Source organism: Clarias gariepinus, chromosome 15 (genome assembly GCF_024256425.1).
Source record: "Clarias gariepinus isolate MV-2021 ecotype Netherlands chromosome 15, CGAR_prim_01v2, whole genome shotgun sequence".
Lineage (NCBI taxonomy): Eukaryota > Metazoa > Chordata > Actinopteri > Siluriformes > Clariidae > Clarias > Clarias gariepinus.
This window is the reverse complement of record NC_071114.1, coordinates 13958572-13974622: the sequence shown is the minus strand read 5'-3', so window position 1 is coordinate 13974622 and position 16051 is coordinate 13958572. Positions and strand designations below refer to the sequence as shown.

The 16051-nt window shown below is 39.4% G+C and overlaps 1 protein-coding gene across 1 annotated transcript; it reads left to right on the top strand.

Annotated features, from left to right (window-relative positions):
• Positions 1 to 399: 399 nt before the first annotated feature.
• LOC128543133 (anionic trypsin-2-like) lies at positions 400 to 8142 on the top strand. Its single transcript, XM_053513476.1, has 6 exons — positions 400 to 457; positions 3167 to 3179; positions 4344 to 4475; positions 4567 to 4708; positions 6852 to 7115; positions 7737 to 8142. The coding sequence occupies exons 1-6, from the start codon at positions 400 to 402 to the stop codon at positions 7893 to 7895; spliced, it is 768 nt and encodes a 255-aa protein (XP_053369451.1). The 3' UTR covers positions 7896 to 8142.
• The last annotated feature ends 7909 nt before the right edge of the window (positions 8143 to 16051 follow it).

Below are 16051 nucleotides of genomic sequence, written 5' to 3'. Positions count from 1 at the left end.
ATGTCAGATCAGCATCTTGATGTGGCACACCTGTGAGGTGGGATGGATTATCTCAGCAAAGCAGAAGTGCTCACTATCACACATTTAGACTGATTTGTGAACAATGTTTGAGAGAAATGGTAATATTGTGGAATTAATCTGGAATTAATTTTAGATCTTTAAGTCCAGCTCATGAAAAATCGGAGCAGAAACAAAGGTGTTGCGTTTATATTTTTGTTGAGTGTATATTTGCTTACAGTAAGTTTTTTTTTTTTTTTTTTTTTTCATTTGTACTTCACTCAAAGCAAAGGGGGTCGGGTCGTGTACACTCTTACCTAATAAAGAAAACCATAAGCAGGAAGTCATGATATGCATCTGTATAAAAGATGTGTCTTTTTCTTGGTGTGTGTTAGTGGAACAATGAAGGCATTGCACATTCTGCTGCTTTCTGCAGCGTTCAGCATCATCTCTTTTAATGGTAAGCTAATTTTTGAATAATAATAATATTAATAATTAGTGGCAGCTGGTTCAAATTTTTTTTGTAGGGGCCGAACAAAATTAAATTTTAACTTTTAATAATCGTCTGTAAATAGCCATTTATTAGGTGATTAAGCATCATTACTACTAATATAAAATAAAGGCATGACTTACATTGCATCCAGTGAAATCCAATGTGAAATAGTTACATGTTAAAGTAGCATTCTTCTCTGACTAACTTGGGCGGCAGATAATAATAATAATAATAATAATAATAATAATAATAATCTAGCACATACTAATACTACTGGACATAACATTTCCTTTTTTTTTCTCAAAACACTGAGCTATATATATGTTGTTCACATTGTATCTATCTATAATCTCGTGGTTTTAAAGTGTGGGGCGGCCTACTAGTGGGGAATACAGACATGACTGGTGGAGCGCAATGAATGGGAGAGAAATAGGGGCAAATAATAGGGAAGTACCTATTCTAATTCATGCTTTTCTTTATTTACAATAAAGATCGGACACTCGAAACTAAACAAATCACACGCAAAGAAATGGATCATTAATACAAGTAAATTAAAATAACAGAGAAATAGACAAAGAGATTAGAGAAAAAGTGTTACCATAGTGCAACACTAACAGTTTAACGTCGGCATGTTAATTGCAGAGGAACAATATATAAGGAAACATTCAGTATTATATATATAATTTTATTTATTCCAATATGTATGCTAATGCTTCTGTATTTTTGTTAAACATTAATATTGTAGCGTTTTTACGCCGGAAAGAATGCTGGAGAGACGAGTGAGCTTCCTGGCTGCCCAATGCAATGGCTGGGAGTATTTTAATTCGCTCTGACACAACAGCACATTTATAATAAACAGTCACAAAACACAAGACACACTTCTAACCCACACACACACAACCTGGCCGAACCCACTAACCCAAACACCTTTCCCCAACAGGGTGACAACATAACAACCCCTCCCGCAAAGCATGATGGTTCCCAACCGAAACCCCGCCCACGCCACATTGCCCCCACCCGAGCTGTGACCGTCCCCGGTCACCATGGCGAACTCAGTCCAGCAGGCGTGACGGTGGTCGGCGCTGGCGTTGGGAACGCCGGAGTCTTTTTGCGGGGGAAGGAGGGGCGCAGCCCTCCTCCTGAGGCGGACCGGCCTCCACAGAGTTCGAGGTTCCGCTGGCGTGGGGCTGGTAGGGAGCGAGCCGGTCCCGGTGGAGCACGACCAATCGCGACCGCCCCGTCAACCGCACCCGGTAAACTACGTCGGAGAGCTGAGCAACGACCGTGCAGGGGCCCACCCAGTGCGACATAAGCTTAGGCGAGAGGCCCCTTTTTCTTCCGGGGGAATACACCCAAACCTGCTCCCCAGCAGCAAAGTCTCGCCCCCGGCTGTGAGTATCATACAAGCGGCGCTGCTTCACCCCGGCGTTCGCCAAGTGCCTACGCGCCAGCTCGTGGACACGGAACAGTTTGTCTTTTAAAGAACAAAAGTAATCCATCCCCAGCTTCGCGGGTAAATCCACTTGTGGGGGAGGCCCGAACACAAGGTCCACGGGTGTGCGCAACTCGCGACCGAACATCAACGCAGCTGGCATCAGCTGTGAGGACTCCTGTACCGCTGTGCAATAAGCCCAAAGCACGAGAGGCAAATGTTCGTCCCAATCCCTTTGCCTGATCGCTGTGCAACTGCTCCGGGGCGCCGAATCGGCTGAACATCTCATCCACCAACACTCGAGCCGTGGTGGAAGCGCTCTGGTCAGGAACAGCAAACGCCTCCGGCCACTTAGTGAAATAATCCATGGCTACCAGCACATACCGGTTCCCGCGATCGGAGATGGGAAAAGGCCCAAGAATGTCCACGCCCATACGCTCCATGAGTGCCCCCACGCGGAAGTCCTGTGAAGGCGCTCGCGAGCGCTGGGTAGAGCCCTTCTTTGCCGTGCAGACGTCGCATCTGTGAACAAAGAGTGCACTATCAGTGTGACAGCCCGGCCAGTAGAAGCGGGCGCGCAACTGCTGTAGCGTTTTAGTGACCCCGAAGTGTCCCGCACCCGCATGCCCGTGAACCATTCCCAACACTCGTGCCCGCAGAGTCTGCGGCACCAGCAGCTGAAAAGATTTGCCAGCGCCACACGGCCGTTCCCAGTGACGATAGAGTAAACCCTCCCGCAACGCGAGTCGATTAAACTGCGAGTGGAGAGCTTTTTCCTCTTGTCCCAGGTGAGCAACCGCGGCATAATCCGGTCTCTGGCCCGCGTTAACCCAACCCAGTACACGCTGCAGCTCCGGATCCCTCTCCTGCTCGGCAATGAGCTGATCCCGGTCCATCTGTGGCACAGGTGGAACGACTACAGGCGATGCTTTAGGCGACGCAGTAACTCGGCTGCACGCCGCCTCGGACGGCGGATTACTGACGGAGGCTCCGGAGGACTGCGTAGGGAGAATGTTCTGATTCCCGGGGGTCGGGGAGTGTTCGATGTCGCGATCACCCACGCGCTCTTCAACCCGCTCGCAGTGCAGACAACGCTCTTTGCTACACGGCCGGCGGGATAAAGCATCGGCGTTAGCATGCAGTTTTCCCGCTCACTGCTGGACGGTGAAGTCGTAGTCCTGCAACCGCTCAAGCCAGCGCGCCAACTGCCCCTCGGGCTCTTTAAAACTGAGCAGCCACACCAGCGACGCGTGATCGGTCCGCAGCGAGAAGGATTGCAACGGATAGGAATCTTTGCGCGTCACCTCATTTAGCCGCCGGTAATAGACACAAAACCGCCACGATTTGTCCTTTTTGCGCACCAACACAACCGGTGAAGACCACGGTCCGGACGCTGGCTCTATGACGCCCGCGTCGGCCATCCCACTTCTGACACCAATTGTAGCGTTTTTACGCCGGAAAGAATGCTGGAGAGACGAGTGAGCTTCCTGGCTGCCCAATGCAATGGCTGGGAGTATTTTAATTCGCTCTGACACAACAGCACATTCATAATAAACAGTCACAAAACACAAGACACACTTCTAACCCACACACACACAACCTGGCCGAACCCACTAACCCAAACACCTTTCCCCATCAGGGTGACAACATAACAACCCCTCCCGCAAAGCATGATGGTTCCCAACCGAAACCCCGCCCACGCCACAATATTTTATCAGGCAGTACTAGTCTGGCATTTCTAGTTTCCAGTGCGGCAACAAAGTTGCTTTTTTTATTCTTCAGGCGCTGAACAGAAGGGAAGATCAATATCGTTCTACGCTTTTTGTTCGTGTGCAGCATTTTGCGATGATCCCTAAATCATTCGTTGCGCTGTAGAGAATAATGGTATGCTTTTTAAGCATGTATAATTTAAGGTGGATGGAGCTTAAAGACAATGTAGTGAGGAAATATATGTCTAATCAACCAAAAGCCAGCCTATGTTGCGCTTGGATTCATGGTGGGGATGGTGGGGGCAGAGGAGAGACCTGTGTGTGTTTTGTGTCTTAAACCGCTGGCAGCAGACAGCACGAGACCGAACAAAGTAGGAAGACACTTAGAGACAACACACCCCAGTCACGTTAATAAGCCACTCGACTTCTTTGAAAGAAAGCTCTAGATAAGTGACGAAGTAAGCCTGTTATAACAATAGCACGTGTATTTTATCTGTTTTGAACTTGGTGTTATTTGATCATATTGGTTTAGAAATTGATATTTCAATAAATAGTTAACTTGGCCGATTTCGTTATCATTTTGTTGACAAGTGGGGCTTGAAAATCCCCCCCCTAAGTGGGGAATGACAGAAAATGTTTGAGAACCACTGGAATAATCGGTTTAATCTACATCTCTGTATTTCTTTTGTGTGTAAATTTAAGAAATGGCAAGTCCAGTTATATATGGTACAAAAGCCCCGAAGAACTCACTGCAGTACATGGTATCGATGCAGTGGAATTGTGAGCACATTTGTGGGGGATTCCTCATCCACCCCAGCTATGTGCTCACTGCTGCCCACTGTAGGTAGGTTACTCATGTTGATTGATTCTTAATAGGTAGAAGCGTGTGGATTTATTTTTTTCAATGTAACAAGTTATCTGCTGCATTATAGAAGGCACAGCGATCTCAGTGTGGTCAACGGGACTCATGACATCAATCCGAGCAGAAGCAATCTGAGAAGACACAAAGTGGCTAAAATACACCCACACCCATCATATAATCAACCCATTGATGGGTATAACATCATGCTACTGGAGGTAAAATAAGTCTACTAAACTACAATATATTGAGTCATCATTCACAGGGCAGTTTAACAATATAAAATCCAAATTATAAAGCAATATTACCAGGGTTAAAAATGTTGCATTTAATTTTAGCACAATGTACAGTTTAATATTCAGTGTGATTGTAAGTCTAATATTGCTTTCATACAATAATTCTATTAACAGGTTATTGATATTGAGTAACTGACATTTCAGCCACAATATCAGCAAATATTTGCTTATGTTTTCTGCTGATTAAAATTTTGCTTGTTCATGAAAATAGTTTTTAAAAAAAGTCATAGCTGGATAAAGCATAGTATGTTACTCTGCACTGAAATAGACTAACTGACAGCCTTTAGTAAGTGTATTAACGCTTTCAGTGTAGTTACCTATTGCTAGAATTAAATACAGACAATGGAGAGACAACGAACTGAAAACAACTAAATGAGATAGGCAGTGTGGTTAAGAGATGTAAAAAAGTAAATAAGAACAAACATTTAAAATTACTTGCATATCATTCCATCTTGCTTGCAATGTTGTCACCCAGAAGTGTGATAAAACATCTATAAAACAGATTCAGAATTTTAAAGCCTATTTAAAGCCTAGATTTTTTATTGCAAGTAAGACATTCTATTTAATTGGCTTAATTTACCTTACAAAAACACTTTTGAATGCATTTATTATATTAAAACATAGGACCATTAAACTAGGGCTCATTGACAGGCACACACATGTAGTATCAGCTTATGGTAACTTATTATGGTGCTCACTTAGGCCTGGTGTGACTCAAACCATACATTACCACACAAGAGCTGTTCATATCAGGATTAACTGTTGTTTTTTGTTTAAGCATTTACCATTTTATATAATGATAAAAATCTTTAAATTAAGTGTAGCTTTATGAAGTAGCTATTTTTTTTATCTTAGTGCTACTCTGATATGGGGCAAGAGTAGCTGTGGTTAAGCTGGTGGAAGGTTTGTTTAGGTTTGAAAAACTGTCATAGGTTCAAACCTTAGCACCGCCAAGCCGCCATTGTTGGCCTCTGGACAAAGCAATCAACATTCAACTGCCCGCATGTAATGAGATAACTTTAAGTACCTCTGGATGAGGGTGTCTGCAAAATGCCGTAAATTATATGTTGCCCTCAAAATTTTTTAGAACATTTTTTTGTTTTAATGCTTAAAACTGGATATTCTTTAGCGTAGTCAATTTGCAGCTTGTATAGCAGTACAGATTTACTGTTCTCCAACCATACCGCAACATGCCTAAATAACTGGAAACAAAAATAAAGACACCCTAAGTGAACATGCCAAAACTGTGTCCAAAGTATTAAGTTTTAATATTTTGTGTGAGTACTATTGTTATCTAGCACAGCCATAATCATCCAGGGCATGGAATTCACTGGAGCTGCACATGTTGTTGCTGAGATCCTCTTCCACTCCTCCATAATGATATCACAGAGCTGCATGATGTTAGACACATGGCAAATAAAAATCTGAAATCACTATAAAGTTAGAAAGTGATCCCAAACTTTTGAGCGGTAGTATATACAGTATATTTTTTTAATTGTTATTGACCTATGCTGTGCCACTTGGGTTTTAATACTTAAATTGCAAGCTTTCTGTGAAGAGACTTTTATACAACAGTTAGTTCTAGAATGCTAATTTAATTGAATGAGTAAAAAGAGTTTTCAATTTATGCTATTTGACGTTAAATTTTATTTTCTAAATTTTTCTAAAAGCAATATGAGACTTGCAGTTGTGCTTTTTTACTGAATATTAGCACACCCATGGTGATTTATTTAGGGAGAACCTCTCCAATGTCAAAATATGCTATGTGCTGTATGCTACATCATACTGTAGGTTATAACAGAAACTAACCTGTTCCAGTATGTCCCACAACATTGAAGATTGAACTTTAACAGATCTGGAAGTTGAGTCATGTCAACTGGACTTTTTCTTCATTCAGTAGAAACAGTTCACTACTCATTCAACTAGCTCCTTCAATCAGATTTTTAATAGACCAAAATAATAATAATAAAAAAAAAACATTTTTTTGTTGAACAATTTTTCAACAAAAATTATTTTTATTATTTCTTTCTTGCATACTATATAATGTTAATTCTCTAACAACCAGCTTTCAGAGAGAGTCAATCTGAATGAAGATGTGAAGACCATCCGTATCCCAAGCAAGAACAATTGGATCTATATGCCGTGCCAGGTTGCAGGTTGGGGACAAAATACAAGTGAAAATGGAAAACAAGTGAATGACCTTATGGTGACTGAAGTCCCCATTATTAGTACGGAGGTCTGTAGGAAGGAGTGGGAGGGGAAAAGTATTAATCTCCCATACAACATTCTGTGTGCAGGAGGCTATCAAACCACCCATGGAGCATGTCAGGTATGATAACTGAGAAAAACTCACCAGTCACATTTTTAGGAATATCTGTAATTATGTGTCAGCAGCACAGTACATTAAAGCATGTACTGTAGATATACTGTAGGTCAAAAGCTTTAGTTCACATCAAACATCATAATAATGAAAAATTGTAATCTGTTTGACTTTTATCGTGGCCCGATTTACAGCATGCATTTCGGAAACCGCTGATCGCTTGGGAATAGTCTTTAAAGTTTACAACAAATTTTTCCTATCTTCAATTGTCTAGCCATGATTGCCTTTCCTGGCAGGAGTTGAACCTGATGTGGAATTCAACTGATGTAGCACATCAGCTGCCTCAATGTTTTTTTGTTTTTCTGAAATACGTAAACCAGCTCATTTGGTGCAAACATCCAGACATCACAATTTTCCTCATTTTGATGTTTTATGTGAGGTCTTTACCTGTAACTGCATGTTTTTTTGTTTTTATTTGCTGCTGCTGCTGCCACTTAATTGCCTGACTAAATAACTGCATGAAATAGCAGGTGTGCAAGTGTTCAGTGAACAGTAAGTGTATATGTTTGCTTCATTTTTCTTAACAATGAGACAGCTGAAAAGGTTGTGCTATTTGTCCTGTTTTGACAGGAGGATTCTGGTGGGCCTCTGGTGTGCAATGGTGTTGCAGTGGGCATTGTGTCCTTCAATTATATGAACAACTGCAACTATCCGGATGTCCCTAATGTCTACACGGATATTTCATCATACACAGACTGGATTCACGATGTGATCCACAGACATGCTTAAGATGTATTTATCTCTAAATATTGTTTAAATTGATACTTTGCTAATTCATCGCTGCATAAAATTGTATCGCTTAAACCAATATTCAGAGGCAGAAAAAGAGACAATATTTTTTTTTTGTAAAGGAATATTAATAGTTCCTGATGAGTCTCTAAATTTAAAGGAAATTTAAAGTCAGTACTGCATTTGCATCTTAAGCATGGTTTTATTCTTTTATGGTCAGCATTTGGTTAAAAAAAAAAAAAAAGCAACTCAAAAAGCAATGACTTAATAGAAACTCTCACTTACATATGTAATCTGAACATATGGTTTGACATGTCATCATGTTGTATCACTGCTGGCTTAGTAAACAGCCAAATCATGCTTTATGAGAAATAAATGTCAATGTGGCAAATTGTGGAGTTACTTTTGGCACACTCAGTGCGGCTACACTCATGTCCATCACAGTCTCACATGCTGCAAGTAAAAAAATTTGATAATGTTTGAGCTTAACATAACAACAACAATAATAATAAAAAAAACTCCTCCCAAATAAGGGTATAGTCTATTTTACAGTCAACAGAGTACATTAGTTAACACAGCAAACTGCAGATCTTCTGAGAAAGTGAAGGGAAAAAATAAATGCAATAATAGCAACAATCTAGCCTTGTTCATCTTTATATTTAAAAAACTATACTCATTTATTTATTTTACTTAAAACAGGTAGTATACTGCACGATAAATAGCTGAGTCCATACAACGAAGAGTTATTAAGGGATATTTTAAAGTAGTATCAGAAACCTTAAATTCTTCAGTTCATGAAATATAATTTTATGAATCAAAATTTTGACTGATCCTGCCATAAATATATACATCACCCTAATGAAATATTCAATACTGCTTACATGCAGTCTGCTTCGTTCTTTCTTCTCCTTTTCGGCCCCTAACTTATGCAACGCCTCACACAGCTTAAAAGATAGACATTCTAAACGTGAAAACATGTCTAGAATAGCCACAAAAGTGTCAGTGGGTGCTGAAGCTCTTATCATGATAAAGAAGCAGACTAAAACATTCTACATAACACAAGAAATATTAACTTGGCCAATAAATGGCAAACAAAATAACTTTTTGTTACTCTCATTTATCGTTTAAATTTTCACAACTGTTTTTCTTTGCCCAAATATGGAGAAAATTTGTACTATAGTGGTATGTAGTACAATAGTAATAGTACAAAAACAGTTAAGTTGATCGATCAAAATTACTTTAAGTAATAACATCACTAACTAAACTAATATAAATATTAATAATTTATTCACTTCAAAACTGAAGGCAATATGTCCTGATTTCTCAGACCAGATATGTCATCTTATCCCTATAGCAGAAAAAAATCCAAAACACAGACCACTGAAAAACTTCAAGGTTAGAAGGCAGAGCGTCTACAAGAAAAGACATCAAATGTCGAGGGACTGTGTATGTCAAGTGTTCTCTTATGAGATTCTGTGTCCTTCAATCTCAGTTAACATGTCCACAAGCTCTAATATAGAGGTACCAATAATTTTGACAGGGTTTTACTTAAATCGACAGGTTTCTAATATAATTGCCACAAGTTACTTTTTTTTTACTTTTTGAGTTTTTTTTCATGAGCCTGGAAATCTGCGATGTAGCTGCACACCTGTTGTGCACCCTGCGACGTTACACAAACTGGTTTGTATGGGTTTGTGTTAAGGGTAATATGTATTTATTTTTTATTCTATGTAGTAGAGCACTTTTGTGCTGTAAGTAATGCCTGCCCACTTTGCTGGCTACTACCGCAAGTATATTACAGACCTGTGGGAGATCCTTAAATAACTAAAATCATGCATAGTATAGACAGGTACAGTAGCAGTGTGACAGGTGATAGGCCAGGATCACCAGACTCTAGTATTCCCAGGGTCTACATCTAAAATAATATGATTGATTAAAAATATATAAAATACATGAAGTACTAGTTTTTTTTTTAATGATTAAACATAGTGAGCTCTGTGAATCAGAGGGTCCAGGGTAATCAGAGCAACCTAGCACCTACAGTAGCAACCATATATGAGGGTAACCACGTGTCTGCCTGCTTGGAAATGTAGCTGCAAGCAGGTTTGCCTGTTGTGCGACCGTCAGCATTACACAAACTGGTTTCATAAACATGACAATGAACTCAGTGTACTATAGTGGCCTCCCTGGTCACCAGGACTGAGCCCAATAAGCACTTTTGGGATGGGGAAGAATGGGATACTCATAGCATGAAAGTGGTGCTGACAGATTTGCAATACAATGCAGTCACATCAGCTTGGACAAGAATTGAATAGAAATGTTTTCATCATCTTGTGAAATCAATGAAACAATGAACTGGGATATTCTGAGAGCAAAGAAAGGTTTTACACATTATCAGTATGGTGTTTCTAATAAACTGGTTGGTGAGTGTAGATGCTGAGACCAAAGTAGCATGCCTGTCTAAAGCAACTTCTAATTACTGCTGATATCATCTGGCCCTTCTCATCACTAAAGGTTGCTTTGAGTCAGTACCCAGCCAATCTTGTTTATCTCCTGTGCATACATTCTACAGCTATAATGACAAGTAATAATTAAGAGACACATGAAAGACTAAAGTAGTGTTATGCAACATTTTGTATCTGTGAGGTTGAGCGAGATAAAAAATACACTCTGGTTTCCTTGATAAGGTAAGTATCTGAGGTTATGTGTCTAGCTTTTTTCAGCACGTAGTATTATTCAAATGTATTTACAAATAGCAACATATATTTACAACTGCAATAAAACATTTATTTTTGTGATCATAAAATAAACCACAGACAATCAGGTACACTTCATTCATTCCATAATTCATTTATTCACTCTTTTTAATTTTACCTGATTTTCAAAACAGTTACCAATCCTTACTCATTACAAATGATCTTGTACAAAACAGATACCAGCCTGGGAGAGTGAAGGTTACCATGTTCTAGCCATACATTATTGTAAAAAAATAAAAAAACTACACATTTATAATTGAAGTATGAAGGTAGTTTTGTCAGACAAGCTGATGACAGTGACTTACAATTTCTATGAGTGTGTGATGTTTTTTTTGGTAATTTCAGGGTAATAGACCATTCTCAGCGCAGCAGTGACACTGTCATTATTATGGTATCAATCACATAACTCCAAAATCTGTATGGCTATAAAAAAAAAAAGTATTTGTTAGTGCGACTCATCAGGAAAAAGGGCTTTAAACTGATTTGGTGTTGTTAAAATAGACATGTGTTAATAGAGAACAATTTTACAATAAAAAGTCTTGTGATTATGGATCTAGAGATGCAACTGAATCTGAATATATTTCAAAAGTACAGACAATAATATTTTAAACAGAAACAAATACACTGCAAAAAAATTTATTTTAATTTTCATTGTTTCAATAATCTTTTGTTCTGTATAATGTGTATTATGTTAGGAGGCACGGTGGCTTAGTGGTTAGCACGATATAATGTGACGAATAGTGACTATATAATGTTTTTGTTCGTAGGAAGCAAATTTTTAAAACTTGCTCCACACCAGACACAACCTTATGATTCCTCATGAGCACTTTTCTCACAATTAAACAGTTTACTCAAACTACCTTTCCTGTCTTGATTCTGAAAATCTAGTAAAATATGTTTCAATTAGTATTCAGTCATACTGTAACCAACTGTCAGTAGTTTGCTCCAGTAGTCTGATCTGGACCAGACTTATTGAGATACAAAATTAAACTTGACCCTGGCATGCAAAATAAAAAAAATAAAAAAATAGGACTTTTACAGTATATGAAATTTTACTGACTATTATAGGATTTAAGTTGAAAATTTTTGCTAAGCAGAAGGAAGCACATCTTTCATGAGTGGCTCCAATAAATAAATGAATGAACAGATTTACACTTTACAATAGACATCGTAACTTGCAGCATGGCAGTGTATTGGTTAGCACTGTGGTCTTACACCTCAGGGGCTCAATTCCCGCCTCTACTCATCCTTGGTGGGTGTCCTCCCACAGCCCAAAGACATGCAGACTAGGCTAATTGATATTTCAAATTGCCCATAGTGTGTGAATGACTGTGTGCATGTGTGCCCTGCAATGGATTAGCACCCAGCACCCAGCCTGAAGTCTCGTAGCAAAAGCAAGCAAGTCTTGGTTTACAAGTACCGAGTATCATGAGCACGTATCTGCTTCTTGTTTTGACACTGAGTGTCACATGTTCACAATTGAGCCAATAGTTTATCCCTCTTGTGCTGTGAAATTGTGAGTAATCATCACAATTGATCACAGTTTTGCAATGTCATCAGTTCTTAAATTTTTTGAACAACAAATATAAACTCAGGTCAAATATGGCATTTACAATCATCATGAAAATAAAATTTATATTAAAAAAAATCAAATTACATTTTAAGAATTATTCCCTGCTCTGTCTGTCTTAGTGCACATTTCTCACAGCTATAATCACTATAACACTGTGACCACGTGTGCGCAGAAAGCATCATTTATTTTGTGTTCGTGTGTGTGTGTGTGTGTGTGTGTGTGTGTGTAAAGCAAAATGGATTTATTTTTACTTTTTTCAAAAATAAAGTGCAGGTTAATTTGCTTTATTTTTACTTTATATTTTGTATTAATTATTTTTATATATTTATTTTTTTGGGTTGTGGAACGCTTGTGTGAGTGAGAGTCTCTATCGGTAAACTGGTGTGTGTTTGTGTGGATGTATGTCTGTGTGTATGTGCACGCGCGCTTGTGTAAGTGAGAGTCTCTATCGGTAAACTGGTGTGTGTGCATGAAAGTCGTCATACACAGTAGCCCCCCTTCCATGTCCTCTTCTTTCTCTGGTCTAAATCACTACAGCCATGGTTCTTTTTAAAAGTAAAGTGCAGGTTCATTTGTTTAACTTTACTTTACCTTTTGTATTAATAGTTTTTATATTAATATTTTTGGGCTGTGGAATGAATTGTTGGAGTTCCCATTATTTTTTATTTGAAAATATGCTTTGATATACAAGTGCTTTGATGAAGAATAGTTTAACCAGGTAAATACTACTTTACACATTCAAATGGTTCTTTGAGTTGTCATGGTTGTATATAAAATCACTGGCATTAAAAAATAAACTTTTGAAGAACCATGTTTTGTCACTTTCTGTGCACCACGGCACCATGATGCTGTGTGAGTGTGTAGGAGGAAAACCAGATAAGAAAACCAGAGGTATAACAACTTCGATCTTATCACATTATTACTACATGAGAATTCAATTTGTTGGCAAGAGTGCTTCCTGCAGATAAAAAAAAAAGATAAAATGAAATGCATTTAAGATATACAGTATTTAAATAAAAAAATATTAGAATTTAAGACACTAACTATGAGTTCCAACGTGTTCCCAAATGACTTATTTAGTATGCATTAATGTATGTTTTAAGTTTTAAAAACAAGCTGAAAGTATGTTCTTTATGTACAAAGTACACTGTAAAATGTATATTTAAATACACTTTTGTTTTTACACAGGTTGAGCCACCACTGGTTGTAGATGTTGGTATGTACTATATAGTGGTTTACATTGTGTGTTAAGGCTATCTTTTACCAAATTAAAAATGTAAACACCCCAACCTCTTAACCTTCTTACATACGAATCTTAAAAGATTTTTAAACTTCACAAGGTACTGACTGACTGGATTAAAGAACTGATGAATTAAAATTTCCTTAAACAACAAGACTTTTGCCCATGTATTGCTTAAATGAATATTATAAGATTGTTGTAGTCCAGAAGTGGCCAACCCTGACCCTTAAGAGCTGCAGCCCTGCGTGGGTGTGTTTAGTCAATCAGAAGCTGAAAGATCATTCAAGCCTAAATCAAGAAACCCTTGAGCAGGCAAAACACTGAAGCTTCAAGAATGTTCCTCTATTCCTATTAATTGCCTTCTTGTATGAACCTGGTCACTGACACCTCAGCCTGTGCATACATCCTGTTGTTTTACAAGCTGAGGAAAACCCAATGTAGCAGATTCTATAGATTCACTGGTGACTATGTGGGCAAAAGGAATTACCAGGTCAGCCAAACTGTGTTCAACATTCATCATCCTCGTTAGAGACCAGTAATACTGTCAATCAAAAGACTTATTCTTCCTAAATCTTAGAACATCACTTATGCTCTTACTATTACAATACAATCACAAATAAGATAAGTGTAAAGGAGCTCTTGGTAGTGCTTTATACTTTAAGTGAGAAAAGCATTTGAAAAAAAAAAGTATACCTCCTGAGACACAAATTCACACCAAACATTAAGGAGCAAGTAACAAGTTTAATCTTTACGTCTCTACAGTTACGTAGAAACTGCATATTATTTTTACACTCAACAAAAATATAAATGCAACACCTTTGTTTCTGCTCCGATTTTTCATGAGATGGACTTAAAGATCTAAAATTAATTCCAGATACACAATATTACCATTTCTCTTAAACATTGTTCACAAATCAGTCTAAATGTGTGATAGTAAGCACTTCTGCTTTGCTGAGATAATCCATCCCACCTCACAGGTGTGCCACATCAAGATGCTGATCTGACATCATGAGTAGTGCACAGGTGTACCTTATACTGCCCACAATAAAAGGCCACCCTGGAATGTGCAGTTTTGTCTCACAGCAAAATGCCACAGATGCCACAAGCATTGAGGGAGCGTGCAATTGGCATGCTGACAGCAGGAATGTCAACCAGATCTGTTGCTCGTGCATTGAATGTTCATTTCTCCACCATAAGCCGTCTCCAAAGGCGTTTCAGAGAATATGGCAGTACAACCAACCGGCCTCACAACCGCAGACACGTGTAACCACACCAGCCCAGGACCTCCACATCCAGCAGGTTCACCTCCAAGATCGTCTGAGACCAGCCACTCAGACAGCTGCTGAAACAATTGGTTTGCATAACCAAACAATTTCTGCACAAACTGTCAGAAACCGTCTCAGGGAAGCTCAACTGCATGCTCGTCGTCCTCATCGGGGTCTTGACCTGACTCCAGCTCGTCGCCGTAACAGACTTGAGTGGGCAAATGCTCACATTCTATGGCGTCTGGCACGTTGGGGAGGTGTTCTCTTCACGGATGAATCTCGGTTTACATTGTTCAGGGCAGATGGCAGACACCGTGTGTGGCGTCATGTGGGTGAGCCCTTTGCTGATGTCAATGTTGTGGATCGAGTGGCCCATGGTGGTGGTGGGGTTATGGTATGGGCAGGCATCTGTTATGGACGAAGAACACAGGTACATTTTATTGATGGCATTTTAAATGCACAGAGATAGCGTGATGAGATCCTGAGGCCCATTGTTGTGCCGTACATCCATGAACATCACCTCATGTTTCAGCAAGATAGTGCACGGCCCATGTTGCAAGGATCTGTACACAGTTCTTGGAAGCTGAAAATGTCCCAGTTCTTGCATGGCCAGCATACTCACCGGACATGTCACCCGTTGAGCATGTTTGGGATGTGCTTGACCGGCGTATACGACAGCGTGTACCAGTTCCCACTAATATCCACCAACGTCGCACAGCCATTGAAGAGGAGTGGACCAACATTCCACAGGCCACAATTGACAATCTGATAAACTCTATGCGAAGAAGATGTGTTGCACTGCATGAGGCAAATGGTGGTCACACCAGATACTGACCGGTTCTGAGTCCCCAGACCCCCAATAAAGCAAAAAACTGCACATTCCAGGGTGGCCTTTTATTGTGGGCAGTATAAGGTACACCTGTGCACTACTCATGATGTCAGATCAGCATCTTGATGTGGCACACCTGTGAGGTGGGATGGATTATCTCAGCAAAGCAGAAGTGCTCACTATCACACATTTAGACTGATTTGTGAACAATGTTTGAGAGAAATGGTAATATTGTGTATCTGGAATTAATTTTAGATCTTTAAGTCCATTTCATGAAAAATCGGAGCAGAAACAAAGGTGTTGCGTTTATATTTTTGTTGAGTGTATATTTGCTTACAGTAAGTTTTTTTTTTTTTTTCATTTGTACTTCACTCAAAGCAAAGGGGGTCGGGTCGTGTACACTCTTACCTAATAAAGAAAACCATAAGCAGGAAGTCATGATATGCATCTGTATAAAAGATGTGTCTTTTTCTTGGTGTGTGTTAGTGGAACA